Below are 16,105 nucleotides of genomic sequence, written 5' to 3'. Positions count from 1 at the left end.
TTCTTATAAGGTTGGTTTGCTAGCAACAAATTCTCTGTTTTTGTTTACCTGGAAATTTTTTATTTCATTTTCATTTTTAAAGGATAGTTTTGCTGGATATAGGATTATTGGTTGAGATTTTTGAGCACTCTGAATATATTACCCCACTGCTTTCTGACCTCTACCGTTTCTGCTCAGAAGTCAGTTGTTAACCTTACTAGCATTTCCTTGTAAGTGATGATGAGTTTTGTCTTGCTCCTTTCAAGATCTTCTCCTTATCTTTGACTTTCAGTATTTTTAACACGCTATGTCTATTTGTGGATTTCTTTGCATTTACTTTGAGTTCATTGAGTTCCCTGGATATGTAGGTTAATGTCTTTCAATAAATATGGGGTGTTTCCAGCCATTATTTCACTGAGTATATTTTTGCTTTCTCTCTGTTCTCCTGGTACTCCTGTTCCATGGATTTTGGTGCACTAATGGTGTCCCACATTTCTCTGAGGCTCTGCTCTGTTCATTTTTTTCATTCCTTTTTTCTCCACTGTTTTTGAGAGAGCCCTTAGGCACATGGACTTCTCCATCTTCTGTTGCAAATGAAGTCAATTCCTTCAGGAAGAAATTAGGAGCTATCAGTTTTATGAACTCCTTAGGCCCCACTGGCAAAATCACTAAGCCCAAGCTCTGGAATAGGGAGTGGAAGAATGGCATGTTTTTCTTTGAGTGACACCCCCACTTAAGGAGCTTAGCACTCTCCTGCGGTCTTCTCAGCTTGTCTCGTGTGGTATGGAACCACAGCCTCCTGGGCACTGGGGCCCCAGTGTTCCCAAAAGTACTTTACAAGAGAGCCCCCACCTCTTGATAGCACTCAGCTGGAACTGAGCCACTGCAACTGGCAGTGGGTCAGGATGAGAAATGACGACATCCTGCTCCTCCAAGGAGGAAAGCCTTCCCTCCCCCAGGAGCTGGAGCTCTTGAAGGCAAGATCTGAAGTAAAATTTCTGGCTCACTGAACTGGGAGAGGAAAGGGAGGCAGTGGTCTTGGTTCAAATATCACAGATTCTTGCTTTTCTTACCAAATTCTTGTAGGTATTTTTGAATAGATGTTTGTTCATTTGCTGTATGTCCTTCGGACCATTTCCAGAGGCTTTAAAAAGTTGTTTTGTTTTGTTTTTAAATAATTTTCACTAGTTTTACCGGGGACCAGCATCATAGGTCTCCTCAGGCTGTCATGCCAGAAGACAATCTCTGCAATTTCACTTTTGAAGAATTTATATTGTATCGTCAACTGTTTATGACATCCTAAAATCATGCAGAGACAGACCTGAAGACTTTGACTTCCAGTGGAGATACAATTTAGTTTTAAGTGGGAAAGGTATGTTTGCAAGTGAACTGACATTACAATGGTTCAATCTCTGGGAAATATTTTCACATCATGATGACTTCTATTCCCTCTAAAACCATATAACTGCAAGGATGCATACATAATCAGCTAAAGAGGATTCCCATAGAATATCAGCAGTAAAAGAAATATTGCACAACAGATGGAAAAAGCAACCGACTTGACTACATAGAATAAATTTCAAGTAAAAAGCAAGCCCAAAGTCAAAGAGTACACTAGAGTAAAATCTGTGGCAAGTACAGAAAAGCATTAATATCTTTTATGTAAAAAGTTTTAATCAACCACAAACACCTAATGCCTGAATAGAAAAAAAGGTGAAGAATGTGGTCAACTGTCAGAAGCTATACTAATAACGAATGATAACATCTAAAAAGCTCTCCTTTAATAATAACTAGAGATGTAATTTAAGACAGCAGTAATGGCTGGTTTTTGCATTGTGTAGTAGCACACATACACGGCTAGATGGAGTGTAAATTATTATACTCATCTCAGAAAGCAATTTGGCAAAACATAGCAAGACGATTTTTACTTTTAAGATGCAGTAGGATGGAAATTTTAAAAAATCAACTTTATGTATAAAAATGTTTATCATAGCATCATGAATAAAAGCTATAAACATATATATGCAAAATAGAACGTTTAAATAGACTATGTTGCATCCATAGAACATATACAACACAGACGTTAAAAATAGTATTTTATAGGGCTGTTAAATCATAATAAAAAAGTAACTGAAAAATGGAAACTAATTTTATTCACACTGCTACATGTACAAACACAGGGAAAAAATAATAATATGAGGACAATGACTATTTATGAATTGTGGGCAAAAGTGATTTTTCTTTTTTATACTTTCCAATAAAATTATCTTCCAAGAACAAATTAGAGTGATTAAAATAAAAATTAAAACATTTAACCACAAAATTATAAATTTATAATTTAAATAAATTACACATTTATGTAAAAAGAGGAAAATTTAAAAGCACCTATAATCCTACCATCTGCTGTTAATATTTTTAAATACGGTCTATGTATATATATACAATATTGTTATAGTTGGGAAAATAGAACTAAACATTTAAGGAATTAAAATACATTTAAAAACCTACTTTGTCATCCACTGAATTTTAAGATCTCGTAATGCTTCAGTAAACTCTTCTTTTAAATCTTTCTCTTTTTCTGAATCTTTTTCCTTATCTTTGCTGCCATTCTTAGTCTTTGTTGGTGGAGGTATTAAGTAGTAATGAACAGGGATTACATCCTACGAATGTGGAGAGAGATTCTTAGATTAATATGCTTAATTTTACATACATCAAAATCATCTTCAATGCTACATGTCATGTAACATGGGCTGCACCTGAGTTGTACTACACTGTATTCTAGATTCTAAGCATCACAATACACCAAAAATTCCAATCTCTGGTCACAGTAATTTTCTCACAAACTGATGCTGAGTACTAATACTTCAAATATCTCCTTTAAAATAAAAGAGATGAGAACACACTTTTCTCCATTTGAGTATATTTGGTATTCTTGGCTTTACCTGGCAAACAGACGACAAAAGTACACTGACCTTTCACATTTTAAACCTGAGAAGGGGATGAAATAAGTTCAAACTAAGAAAAGATCCTCTAAGTAAATTTAAGGGGATAGCTATGCCTTCATTCAACCAACAGGACTTACTGAGTCCCTGCGATGTGCCAGGTAATGCTAGAATAGGTAAAGAACAGACCAGATGCTGACATCTGATAGGAAGAAAACAAAACAGAAAAGGATAGAGTGACTGTCAGGTAACGAGGAGGAGCTGACATACACTAAGTGATTATGGAAAGCCACTCTAAAGAGGTAATATCTTACGCAAACGACCCTAAATCAACAAGGAGAAGATGTGCAAGTGTAAAGACCTGAGCTGGGTATAAAGCAAGCACAGCTGTATCTTCTGAGAAAGCGGGCAGCAGCCAACTTAAGTAGGGCTTGACAGAATATGGTTTAAAAAAGAAAATAAAAAATACTATATATAGTATCCTAAGTGCACTAAGAAGCATACCAGAAGAGTTTTACAAAAGACAGTGACATGATTAAAGATTTCTGCTTTTTGTTTAATGACTCTGGTTCCTGTATGGATTAAAATTTTGGTTTGTATTCTATTTGGAAAATAGATTATAGAGGGTAAAGGTGGAGGCAAGAAAACAACAAGTTAGGAAACAAACCTAGGAAACCCTACACTGCCTTAGACTAAAAACGGGTGGCAGAAATGGGAGAAAATGAATAGATTTGAGATCTTCTTTAAAGGTAGAACCAATGTGTTTGCTGACAATGTTGAAAAATATGTGGATGAATAAGGTCAGTTAGGGATGGGGAATGGAAAAAGCAGCTCTGTGAGAAAGGGAAAGCAAAAAGCACCTGCGATCACGGAAGCCTTGAGGAAAAACCACCAAGAAGAAAGAGAAAATGATCAACTGCCCATTTAGCTGAGAGGCAGTATACGATGAAGAAGGAAGGAACTGAAAACCTGGCAGCACAGAGCCTGCTGACCCCCTGGACAAGAACAGTGTCAGGGGACAGTGGAGCAGTCCAGGCTGGAGAAGACAGAGATGAAAAGAGAATGGAAGTCAACATGTCTGTGGTTCTTTTGAGAAGTTTTGGTTTGAAGACAGCAGCAGAGAAATGGAGAGTAACTGTATTTATTTTATTCACAGATAATTCTTGACTTGTGAAAGGTAAAGCATTATTTGGGAAATGAAATCACATGCTATACCTGCTAGATTTGTTTTTGGCACAGTAACTAGGTGTCCTTAATTAAGTCATTATTTATTAAGTCAGTTCCTCAAATTCTATCTTCAGGTTTGTATTTTAAATGGTGCTAAATTAAAATACTATATTCATTTTAATTAAAAAAGTTTGTAAAACTGAAACAAATGTTACCAAAAAGACATTCACTGAAAAAGCTTTACTCTGGTTGAGTAAAAAAATAATACTGTAAGTCCTCACCTCCCGCAAATAGGATTTTTAGGAGCATATACTACACAAATATTCCCATTTTAAAAATTTTCACAAACACAATTTCGGGGTATAAAATGGTGTAACAGTAAACAACAGGAACTATGGTTGTAGTTCTAATAGTATTCCAACACAAAATAATAACTCCTATCTCCATACTGACTCATTTAAAGCACAGAAAACCACTCTGATGTCAGATAACCATATAAATCCATTTGTAGCCATTGGCTGTCATTCTCCCTCTGAGGTCAGGGGGCCAGAACCTGTAAACAAAGTCCTTATGTCAAACATGAGACTGGGAAAAGGAAACAGGTCTACTGCTTGGGCTAGCTCTTTCAGGACCCAGCTGCCTGTCCTGCTCCTCTCCTTCTTGAGGTTCACTCTCCGGGCAGGCACTGCCCTGAGCAAAGCCAAGGTAAGTGCAAAATCTGAGCTGATCTTCTACCACCAAGTTCTTATGGAAACAGACTGCATCAGTGTCATCTGTACAGCAAAGACAACACATCTAGGAATTAAAGGGGCTAACTGGCCTCCAATATTTACTTTCTGTTAATACAGCTCCATTCTCCATGGAATTGAGCTTCTCTGCCACCCAGTGTGCTAGAATGAGCGGTCTCCAGTCTTTCTCCCTGAGCTTCCCACACCTCCTCACCGTATCAGGGAGAGAGGTATGCTGCTCTTAGGCAGGCAGCCTATGTGTTATGAGGCACTTCCTCCTCAGACTCAGAGGTATTTGCTATTGTTTTAGTACAGAAGAGAGAAAAGAGAATTGAATTTAAAATGAGCAATCTATTAAAATTAATTTAGGATTTACAATTAATTCTAACAAAGACCTATCAAAAGTGGGAAAAAAGATATCCTAGCAACCTTAAACCATCATTAAAAGCAAAAAAAGAGAGACAAGGAAAGTTTATGATGAATTATCTTAGGGAAACAAAAATCAAGGTTTTGTAATCAGCATTTTATGTATTAAATATATCAAATTAACAATTATAAATGTTAGTGTAATCCTACAAGATGTTTCAGGACAGGGAATTTTTTATTAGTAAAAATTATAAACCTGGTAGTTTTAATTTCTAATCAAAAGAAAAATGGCGCTATTTTCACTTGCTGTATCACAATAATTTCTTCTTTGTGCCAATAAATATTAATATTTTTATGACAATTCTCAAGGGGTTAACATAGTATCAATTTAATAGAAATAATTTTGTACCTTTAATCATGAGAAATCTTGATTATGGTTTAAAAAGACAGTCAAGAAGAATCTTCAGAGCAGAAATGCTATGAAGATTTCTCTACAGTATATATTTAATGTTAAGTTTAGAAAAAAGGCATTCCAGCTATTCACGAAGTATTTCAACAGTGTTCAAACTGAACAGTGTCATTTAGAAAGTCAAACTCACCTGCCAAACCAATAACTACTCTTTGGGTAACACAATGCACTATAAGTTAAATTGTGGTTCAAAATAGCAATTTCTTTAGTTCTTAAAATTGTTAGTAACTGAATACTGAAAATTTTAAAAGCTTCACGTAAACTATTTTAAAGATTTATATCATATTTGAGTGCTATTTATGATCTGTTAAAAGTGACAATATTCAGGCTGGGTGCAGTGGCTCATGTCTGTAATTTCAGCATTTTGGGAGGCTGAGACAGGAGGATAGTCTGAGGCCAGGAGTTTTAGACCACCTTGGGCAACATACATAGTAAGACCTCTCTCTATAGAAAGTAAAAATTAGCCAGGCATAGTGGCACATGCCTGTAGTCCCAGCCACTCTAGGGAGGCTGAGGTGGGAGGATCACTTGAGCCCAGGAGCTGGAGGCAACAGTGAGCTACGATCATGCCACTGTACTCTAGCCTGGAGTGTAGAGTGAGACTGTCTCTTAAAAAAACATACAAACAAACAAAAAATATACTATTGCATTTTACAAGGAATTTTAAAAAGGGTGACATACCTTTTCAAATCAAGTCACTGAAACCCAGCGGAAAAAAATCTATTAAGAATTATATACAAAATGCTATTTATCTTCATCAACCGGAAATTATACATGTATTTTTTTTCTTTGTAATGTGACTATAAAACTGTAATACTAATTATTTCTAAAATAAGACCTTTATTGTGTACTTGCATTGAAGATAGAAAGGAACGAGCGGAGAGAACTCTAGCTGCCAAGTTCTTCAAATGAAGCTTCACTAATCACCAAGTAAATGCCTTCCTATTCATTCAATGTTTTCCTAACTATACAACCGAATTCAAACAAAATCTACCCAAACTTGCAATAGGTCAACAAAAATAAGAAGAAAAATAATTGGCTATGGCCTTCGTGATAAGTGCCTTCTATTTTTAATAGATTCCTAGAATACCTTTTCCTTGTTCTCTAAAGCAGTAATTTGCAAACTATTTTCACAATGTCCCAAATATATAAACATTAATACATAAAATGAAATTACAATTTTATGAGTCTGATGAACTGACATTTCCTATTTTTAAAAAATGCTGTTTTTATCCCATTACGTGGCCCCCAAACGGTCAAGACACCCAGTTGAGAAATACTGATCTTTAGATCTTTCTCCAGAAAGATGATTCCTAGTATCTGTATTTTGTTTGGATAAATTATTTACTATTATGTAATAATATGGACATTTCAGAAGACATTTTAATAAAGGAATTTAAGCTGTTATAGAATGGTGATTCCCCAGTTCCATATCACTACTAATTAAGAAGTATAAAGTTATCTTTTGTTTATACATTAGGACATTACTGATTTTCCCACTGTAATTCTTTCTGTTTAAAAAGAAATCATGAAAATGTTGAATGACGTAGCAGGTCTTCACCAGAAAGCTTATTAAATATGCGGTGCGGTCCCTTTCATATATATATATGTTTTGTTTTGAGACAGGGTCTCACTCTGTTGCCCAGACTGGAGTGCAATGGTATGATATCAGCTCACTGCAGCCTCCGCCTCCCAGGCTCAAGCGATCTTTCCACCTCAGCCTCCAATAGAGTAACTGGGACTATAAGTGTGTGCCACCACGCCTGGCTAATTTTTGCATTTTTTTGTAGAGACAGGGTTTCACCATGCTGCCCAGGCTGGTTTCAAACCCGAGCTCAAGGGATCTGCCCAACTTGCCCTCCCAAACTGCCGGGATTACAGGCATGAGTCACTGCGCCCGGCCCTAAAATATATTTATAGCAGAAATTTTCTTTTCTGAGTTAAATCTGGCCCCAGCAGTAAATCAAAGATTGCTTAATATGCTGCAGAGAGCCTGATCAGACAACTTAGTAGCGATGGGCTTAAAATCTGTTTGTGTTCTTAGCATAAGCTTTAATTGTCAGTGAACAGTCCTTATTTCTGTTCCTGCTACATCCATTGCTCTTTATTGTTTCTCTTCTTTCAGAACCAGAATGGATACAAGACCAGGGAATAAAGTTCACTTTAAAAAGCTGCAACATTTTGTTAATCAAATCACCCAATTTAAAAGTGCTTTTAGACTTTAAAAATAATTAAGTGCTTTAGCTTATATGGCTAAAAAAAAAAAAAAAAACCTATCACATCCATCTCTATAAAATTGTAAATATGAAAAATTTCAAATATTGTTACTTGTTATCATATCTGTAGCAAGAAATGAATAGCATTAAAATTTTTGTATACACAGAGAAAATGAGTCTTCCAGGAATTTATGGTGGGGAAAAAAAAAAAACCTTTAGAAAAGCAGTATGTCAACAATGCTTCTAAGTACAGCTAAGAGCACTATACTTCAGAATGCAAAGAAAAGAAACTAGGGGAGACTTATTAAAAAATGGCTTATAATAGTGACAGAAAAAAGTTTAATATGCAAATAAGGCTTTAAGACATCTTTTTTAAGAACTGACAATCAGTACCTTTTTAAATTTTCCTTGTCGTTTTGCTGCAGACTGCCCCTGGGAGTTAGAACGACATTCTGTAAGAAAACATGCATAATCTACACAGGATGGAGACAGAACCTCTGTCTAATTATCTTTCAGTTTATGTTCCACCTGTGTCACACCACTTAGAAGGCTCAGGTCTGTGATTAAGATGGCATGCTTTTAAAGAAAGCAACATTGCCACTTTCATTTCTTACATAAGAAAAAGTACTCAAATATGTTATTACTAAGAGTACATGTCAACTTCTTATTGAAAAATGTAGTAGATCAAAATCCATTACTTATGAAAGCATTTCTTAAAATAGTAAATTTAGTTGATGGTCTAGTCTGATTAAAGGGCACCACAACAACCCCACAGCCTACGCATTCTTATAAAAAGCAACAAAGTTACTGTGAAAGTCAAAGTGAAGTAAAAGTTACCTTCCCAACTACCAAAAAACAAGAAATGCTAAACCGCTGAAAAAAGATTACATAAACAATGTGATGGAAGTTATAATGAACTCAACAGCTTTAAGTTACTGCTTTCTCCCAGGAAAGTCTCCCTTGATAAATAGCTACCATAGTTAACATCACATATTTATGATTTAATTTCACAATCGTCTCCTAAAACAATGTAACTGGGAAGTAGTAACTATTTCTGAATTGCTAAAAGCCCACTTTTACTAATAATGCTTTTCTGTTATACTCTTCACAAGTAAGCCGACTCTTCAAAGTGTCATCTGTCATCTGAATGAAAATTCATAGCTGACGCCCAATAGCTAAAGCAGCTATGCTTCCTGGGAAATGAAATCTACAAAAAAAACTACCAGGGTTTCTTAAATCAGTGCATGTAATAATTGCAAATCATTAACTATTGATTGACTTCAAATTACACTAAAGTACATATGTATAAACAGTATAAACTGAAATGAGACAGCAAGAAATGTCAGGGTAGGCAACTTTCTAAGCACAAATTTCCCCAATTATGCTTCAATGACAGTAAATAAATGGCCTTTGGTTCAATAGTGGCAAAAAATAAATATAATTCTTAAGATGTATGAGAACTACTCATTTTGATAACAGCATTTATGTAGCAGGCTTACTTAGCTCTGTAAGAAGTAATAGTAAAGATAAATGCAAAACTGTTAAGAATGACAACTTTTACTGGCATTGAGCTAAAATGATTATTATGACAAAAGGTGATAGATCTATATAAACACCATTCTCATAATAAATTTGTAATGAAAACACAGAAGGAAAAAACGAAAACAGGTAGGTACTTGAAAAACTGTTAACATTTATCTCTAAACTACAACAGCCAGAAACATATTTCTAACAAAAAGCATCATTTTGAAATTAAAAGGCAATACCAAAAGAAATATCTCATATTTTCCCACTTAACCACGTGAAATTCGAATGAGAAAGGTCTGTAGAAGTTGAAGAAACATGTTTTAGAGTAATAATTGTTCTGACTACTTTTTAAAAGCACCCCAAGATAATCTGATTTATTCCTATGTCCATAATCTTATATGGACAACCAATCTTATTGGTTAAATTTCTATAACATGTTCTAATCTTAAACATCACATTTATTTAAGCCAAGTTTGATTTGTATTTACATGTTTCACAGGAAGTTCAAGTGTATTAGCCATACGAGGTAAGACAGGTTCAGGGCCTGAGTACTGCAGGCTTGTGAAAAAGAAGCCTAAATATTTCAAAAGTAGGATACATTTTAAAAGACAACTAAATATTAACTGACTTTCACTAGTAACCTGGGAAAAAAAGATTAAAATTTTTTTTCCCAAGAGTATCTTCTCTTTTATCCATTCTGAAATGTGGAATTAATTCTTATCTTTAAAGAAATGGAAATTTTTTAATAGGTAATTTCAGTGTTTAAAAAACCAATACTTACAGCTTTCTTTCCTAGTTCAGTCTTTGACAATGTTAAGGATCCTGCAAGATAGCATCCAGGTCCTGCCCCTTTAGGTATTCTAAACAAGAGAATTCAAAGAGAAAAAAAGCAACAAAAGAGAAAGTTTCACAAAGACAAGTAAGGGGAAAAACATGAAAACAATTCCACACTGAATTCATTCCCATAGCTAAGACTTCAAAAATCAAAGGAAGAAATAACTTCAGCCAAAAAAATAAATGACTACATACTCTAAAGTTAGCCTAGATGTCATAAACTGACATTAAAAGGGTTACAGTGTATAAGATGGGCAGTAAGTATAAGCAATGTTATCACTTACTTATCGTCAGGTAAGGAAGTAACAAAGAATGGCTGGTTATATTTGGGTGGTAATGTCAAATTGCTTGATTTCTTCTTCCCTAGAAGTGCAAAACTATGATTTTCATGAATATCTAAGCTCAAGGTATTAGACAATCTATGAGAAACAATAAATGGAAGGTCTTTAAGGCGTTCCAAATCACTGATTTGCTCATGGCGAATCTGCAGTCGAATTGTATAATCTCCTTTCTCCAGTTTCAAAGAATACTAAAAAAGAAAAACAACATTTGGGAAAAGTTAAGTTTAACCAAGTCAACGGAAATCACTGAAAGAGGATAAAGTGAAAGTTACCATTCACAGACTTGCTCATAATATGTGAGGTACAGTGCAAGGCACTATCCAGACTTTCATATACACATAAAGTCCCTAGTACACTGGTGAGCAGATGGGATCAGGGACATCAAGTGACTTGCCTAACATCATACAGAGTAAAGTATAAGAAAGCTGGAGTCAGGTCTGACTTCAAAGCCCTCATTCTTTCCAGAACGACAGAATACTCCCACATTTTTAGCAAAACTCAGTGTCTGCTTGAGAATGACAAAAGCAATGATTTTCTAGTTCATGGGTCCCTCAGAGACATATAAGAAACACTACCAAAAAAATTAGCAAAATTGAGGCACCACAGAATATCTAGGACAAATACACACACACACACACACACACACACACACACACACACACACGTAACTTATGACTGCTGGTAACTCTTATTTACTTTTAGAGAGGGGGACTCACTATGTTGCCCAGGCTGAAGTGCAGTCAGTGGCTGTTAACTGGTGCAATCATAGTGCACCATAGCCTAGAGCTCCAGGGCTCCAGCGATCCTCCCACCTCAGCTTCCTGAGTAGATGAGACCACAGGCATGTGCCACCATGCCCAGCTGATCTTCAAATTACAACCAAAATGTCACTCCTTTATTACAGACAGGAAAAAAACAGGAAACCAGTAGAGATCAAGAGATACAAATCTATTACCCAGTTAACAGGTTCAAGAAGAAGAGATGCTGTATCCTGTGTCAGCCACTTTTTCTGAGATTTAAAAAGTAACCAAAGTAATAGCACTGCAGTAGGCCAGTCTGTAATGAGATGTGACTGCTACTTGCTTTGAGGAAAATGGATACCATTCCTTTAACAACTAATTGAAAAAAATCTCCATAAATTATTTTCATTTGTCAGCATAAAATTATACATATTACAGGAAATAACTCATTTCTTTGCAGTAATATCTAAGGGATAAAATGTCTATAAATTATGTGACTTTTTTCCCTTCAATAAAACAGCACAAAGCATAGTGTCTGGTATGTAGTAAGTGCTCATTACAGAGTTGTCCAATGAGGTAGTAAATTTAAAAGTACAAATGAACTGAAGACATGTGGCCACTGCTGCAGTGCTCTCTTTAGCCCCCTCAGACTTAGGATCATTTCAAGAGGCTCACATATCTTTGATGTATGCTTTGATGATTCTACCTTAAGATAGGTAGAATCAGTGTATAGGAAGGAGAAACACTACACACCAAAAGTTATGCTGGCCTGTGTGGGCACGGTTCACCCTTGTCCTCCTCTAATTCAGCACAACTACAGGAAAGAGTTGACACAATCTGTTCTTCACCGACTATGACAAATAACAGGATCTCACAGTTTGCAAAAGTACTAAACGCAAAGCTATATTTTTGTTTTTTTTTTAAAAGTATGAACATTACCATAACAAGAAGCCAGGATTTTGTTAGTTCAGGAAACAGCCTCTGTTAATTCTAAAAATCACCATCAATTTTATACCTGATGTGGATAGGCATCGCCTGAACCCATCTGTCTTTTGTTCTGGTCAAAAATAATCCACAGCTGGCTGTCAAATTCAGATTCATATAATAGTTCACAAAGTAGTGGGCAGCTTGGAGTTACTTCCCCACTCTTGGGCTATTAAAAAAAAAAAGATTACTTGGCATGATTTGCATATAAGTTCTGATACAAATTTTTAATATTGTTATTGACATGAGACTTTTTCATTTAAAAAACATAAAAAATACTTGTGGTAAAAAATTTTGAAAACATAGAACACATAGTATTTTAGCACTTATAAAAGTCACTGCTCTCTTACAAACTTTTAAAAATACACACCTGGCTATGTGTATTCATTAATAAAGTAATATACACATACTTCAGGACCTCTAATTACTTTATAAAACTGAAATCTGAAAATTCACTGAAACCAATCCATTTCCCTAACATTATAACCAAATTGATGTGTGTTTCAGTAACAGTTTTATTGAAATCTCATTGAACTTACAACAATTCTTTGGTCCAGCATTTACACTGGCCTCCATTACTTTTACCACCCATTCCACCTGGGAGCAACTCTGATCTTTCCCTGTTCCAGTGCCTTCTTCGCAGAAAGCAATCAGGCCCAGCACCATCACCAGAAGGCAGATGGTATTTCTGAACCATCTAATCATCCCTGGGTCAGATGGCACCAAGGGACAGTGATCAGTGATTTTATAAACTAAGGCTCAAGGCTAGGTCACCACTCAAGTACATTTTGACTTTACAACTGAATGGCATTTAATTACAAATTATAATTTCCTAAAGAGTAATTCCAAATTAACCAGCGTTAATCACTTGATTCTGTTTTTTATATATACCATATACACTGTCCTTCCATTTTTGATTTTATGAATCATAAATAAAACATAAAAGTTCATCCTAAGGGTATACTTTACTAGGCAAACACTTACTTGATGAAAGTTATATGTCAGGACCATCTCATAAAGTTGACGATTATTTGGCAAAACATCTCTTGATCCTAAAGGTTTTGTTTTTGCACTCACTGGGCTGTAATGAGGAAACCACATAACTGGTTTGATTCAAGAGTACATTGAATGAGACAAATAAAACCATAAGCAACAAAATCTGTAACCTATTGCAAAAACTGACAGATGAACCTTGCTGAGAGCTATCCTTTTCAGTATACTCTATAGGATTTTAATCACTAACTTACATAATTATTTGATTGAATCATATCAATGCAGTTTAAATTTTGCAATAAATATTACAAAGGCAATCTTTTCATGGCAAAAACATTTTCAAATGTCAACAAATAGCTCTTAACACAACCAAATCCTAACACCAGGGTGACAACTAAAAGTGTTGCAAGACAGGTTCTGATTTGTACCCCTTTGTGCAAACTGTTGACAGTACTGTGTTGTGTGCAGCACAGACTTCCCCAGACCCCTGCTGCTCACCAGATGGCAGGGGCCACACTCAGCCCTCCTCCTGGCCGAGGGAATGGTATTTCATATTTTTAGTAGTCCTCTGAAGGAAGTTGCTAATGTACAGATTTTATAAAGGAGAAAACTGACACTGAAGAGTAAGTTTTAAATATAGTTTAAAATGTCAGTGAAACATAATCTACTCCTCTAAATTTAGCTCCAATTTTTTAGATGTAGGAAGAAAACATCAGGATGATATACGTTGGATATATCTTCAAAAGCTGGATGTTTTAATTTTTATTGATAATTCTAGGAAGCAGTATATCTTTAGACATTACTGTGTCACTGACTATTGTCCCTAATTGGTTATTTTAATGCACTTAAGACTAGGCTTCACGCCGATGAGTTAAGGTCAGATGAAACAAAAGAAACCAGGTATCTTTATAACACAGTGAGTATGTGAACACAGTTCAAGGTGCCCTGCTTTTGTAAGGGGAGCTGCTGAGGCACAAACAGCAGGCTATAGTTCTTAAGTCTCTACCATTCAATAAACAGTTTCTAACAGTATTGCAGTTTCTAAAAATGATTGCATTAGGATTCATAAAATAATATCAGAGAGAATGTTAACTTGCTATTTTACAACAAGAAATAAAAAGGTTAATGTCCACTGATCCTAACTAGTCATGACTGGGATCGGCTATCCACCATCCTTGACTTTGCTGGTCAGGTGGGACAGTGAAGCTAGAAGCTGATACTGGGGCTGCCTTGCAGAGATCTGCAAGGATAAAATTCTCACCTCTAGCATGCAGGTGGATTAAAAAAAAAAAAGGCCCTTTTTTAAGAGTGTAAGAGATCCCCTCCAATCTATATTCAATATTTGTAGTTCCTAAAACATTGAATGATACCGTAGTGTTTGGACCCAGTTCTTCAAAGTTATGCAGGGAGCCAGATCTTCGTATTTCAAGGAGGACTGAACATCAAAACGGTTGATTCCTTCCGATGCATGCTACAAAGGATATTTGTCAAATTACTTTCTCAAACTTTACTAAAAATAAGCAATATTTCGTACCTAAAATAAATGTATCCAATATAGAGTTTATAAGTACCTACACACAAAGCCTACTGCTATCTTCAGAACCACAGGTAATTTCCCCTCATTAAAGTTTAAATCTAACCAATGAAATTACTCTCCAATAACACAAGTAACTGACATTAAAAATCATGAAAATGTTGTGGAACTTACAATGTTTAGCTGAGGAGCAGTACACACTATCCCATGGAAAGAAATGGTATAATCAATGTTGACATCACTGAGACTTGCCCACCAACGAGCAATGCAAAATTCAATTGCTTTACCACCCTGCAAATAAAAGTAAATAAAATATATCTTTTATTTTTCTCAAATTACAGAATATAAATACTAGCTGTTTCAGAGCAATTCTGTTTTCAAACTTTTCCTATTTGTAGCAAGAAAACTCAAAAATTTTAACAGCTATGCTAAGTAAGAGTTCGACAAATCCTTTGCAGAGATATGGTGCAAGTATTTAAATATACATAGTTATTTACTCATAACCCTATGCTTCTTGTTATAAAAGATCCTAGGCAGCTTCTGAAAGCACATATAATAAAGCAAATGTGATTTTATTATTTCAAAGTGAAATAAAAAATTAGGACCAAAAGAAAAATAATCAAGTATAACGACACAAGAAAGATACTTCAACTTTGTAAGGCATACTCAATAGGCACAGTTGCGTTTGGGCTCACAGCTGCCTGGCAACCAAAACAAAATGACATTACGGTCATTTACATCTTTCTCCCTATTAAAAAATAAAGATAAGAAAAGGAAAAAAAAACCTACTCTTAGCACTGAGTTTAAAAGTAAGTTTTCTAGTAATCAGTGATTTAAAAGTTTAAAAAGATGAAGCAACACTGATCCATGGAAGAACACAAATGAAAGTAACCAGAAACGAAGAGATACTGGGAAAATCCCAGAACCAACTGAAAACACAAAGGAGCGCATTGAAGGAAGAACATCAGTACTTTCACCTTCTATGGAAGAAAGACTAGTCATCATTTCCAACACCACAGATAAGAATGCAGTGCTGCCATCATTTGAGATAACTTAGACATGAAGCAGTAGCAGTTTTCCTATAATGCAAATTAGCCTCATAGCTTCTTAACAATGCAGCATTAGTAAAATAACTTAAGTGACATGCAAACAAGTCTTAAATAAATTAATCTATTGCACAACAAAGAATAATCTAAATCAGGGTCCTAATTACAAGGCACCAGAATCTACCAGGCTAGCATGTTTCTTTGACTAACCTATTCAAGAATTACAGAGATAATTACTC

The 16,105-nt window shown here is 35.3% G+C and overlaps 1 protein-coding gene across 7 annotated transcripts in view; it reads right to left on the bottom strand.

Moving 5' to 3' along the window:
- Positions 1 to 16,105, bottom strand: part of TPP2 (tripeptidyl peptidase 2) — an 81,876-nt gene that overhangs the window by 19,486 nt on the left and 46,285 nt on the right. For 5 of the 7 annotated variants that reach the window (XR_002917261.3, XM_009248763.4, XM_054528669.2 and 2 more), the window contains exons 18-25: positions 14,995 to 15,111; positions 14,657 to 14,757; positions 13,278 to 13,374; positions 12,325 to 12,462; positions 10,513 to 10,757; positions 10,176 to 10,254; positions 8,261 to 8,299; positions 2,488 to 2,639 (exon numbers count right to left, since the gene is read on the bottom strand). Coding sequence is in view for 6 of the 7 variants with exons in the window: in XM_009248763.4 (XP_009247038.1) it covers positions 2,488 to 2,639; positions 8,261 to 8,299; positions 10,176 to 10,254; positions 10,513 to 10,757; positions 12,325 to 12,462; positions 13,278 to 13,374; positions 14,657 to 14,757; positions 14,995 to 15,111 (968 nt within the window). In the remaining variant the exon portion in view is untranslated. The remainder of the gene's footprint in view (positions 1 to 2,487; positions 2,640 to 8,260; positions 8,300 to 10,175; positions 10,255 to 10,512; positions 10,758 to 12,324; positions 12,463 to 13,277; positions 13,375 to 14,656; positions 14,758 to 14,994; positions 15,112 to 16,105) is intronic. The other 2 variants (XM_054528670.2, NM_001372242.1) reach the window with 1 other exon arrangement.

The sequence above is a fragment of the Pongo abelii genome, chromosome 14, assembly GCF_028885655.2.
Source record: "Pongo abelii isolate AG06213 chromosome 14, NHGRI_mPonAbe1-v2.0_pri, whole genome shotgun sequence".
Classification (NCBI taxonomy): Eukaryota; Metazoa; Chordata; class Mammalia; order Primates; family Hominidae; genus Pongo; species Pongo abelii.
The sequence above is the reverse complement of the archived record's forward strand: the minus strand, read 5'-3'. Positions and strand labels throughout refer to the sequence as shown.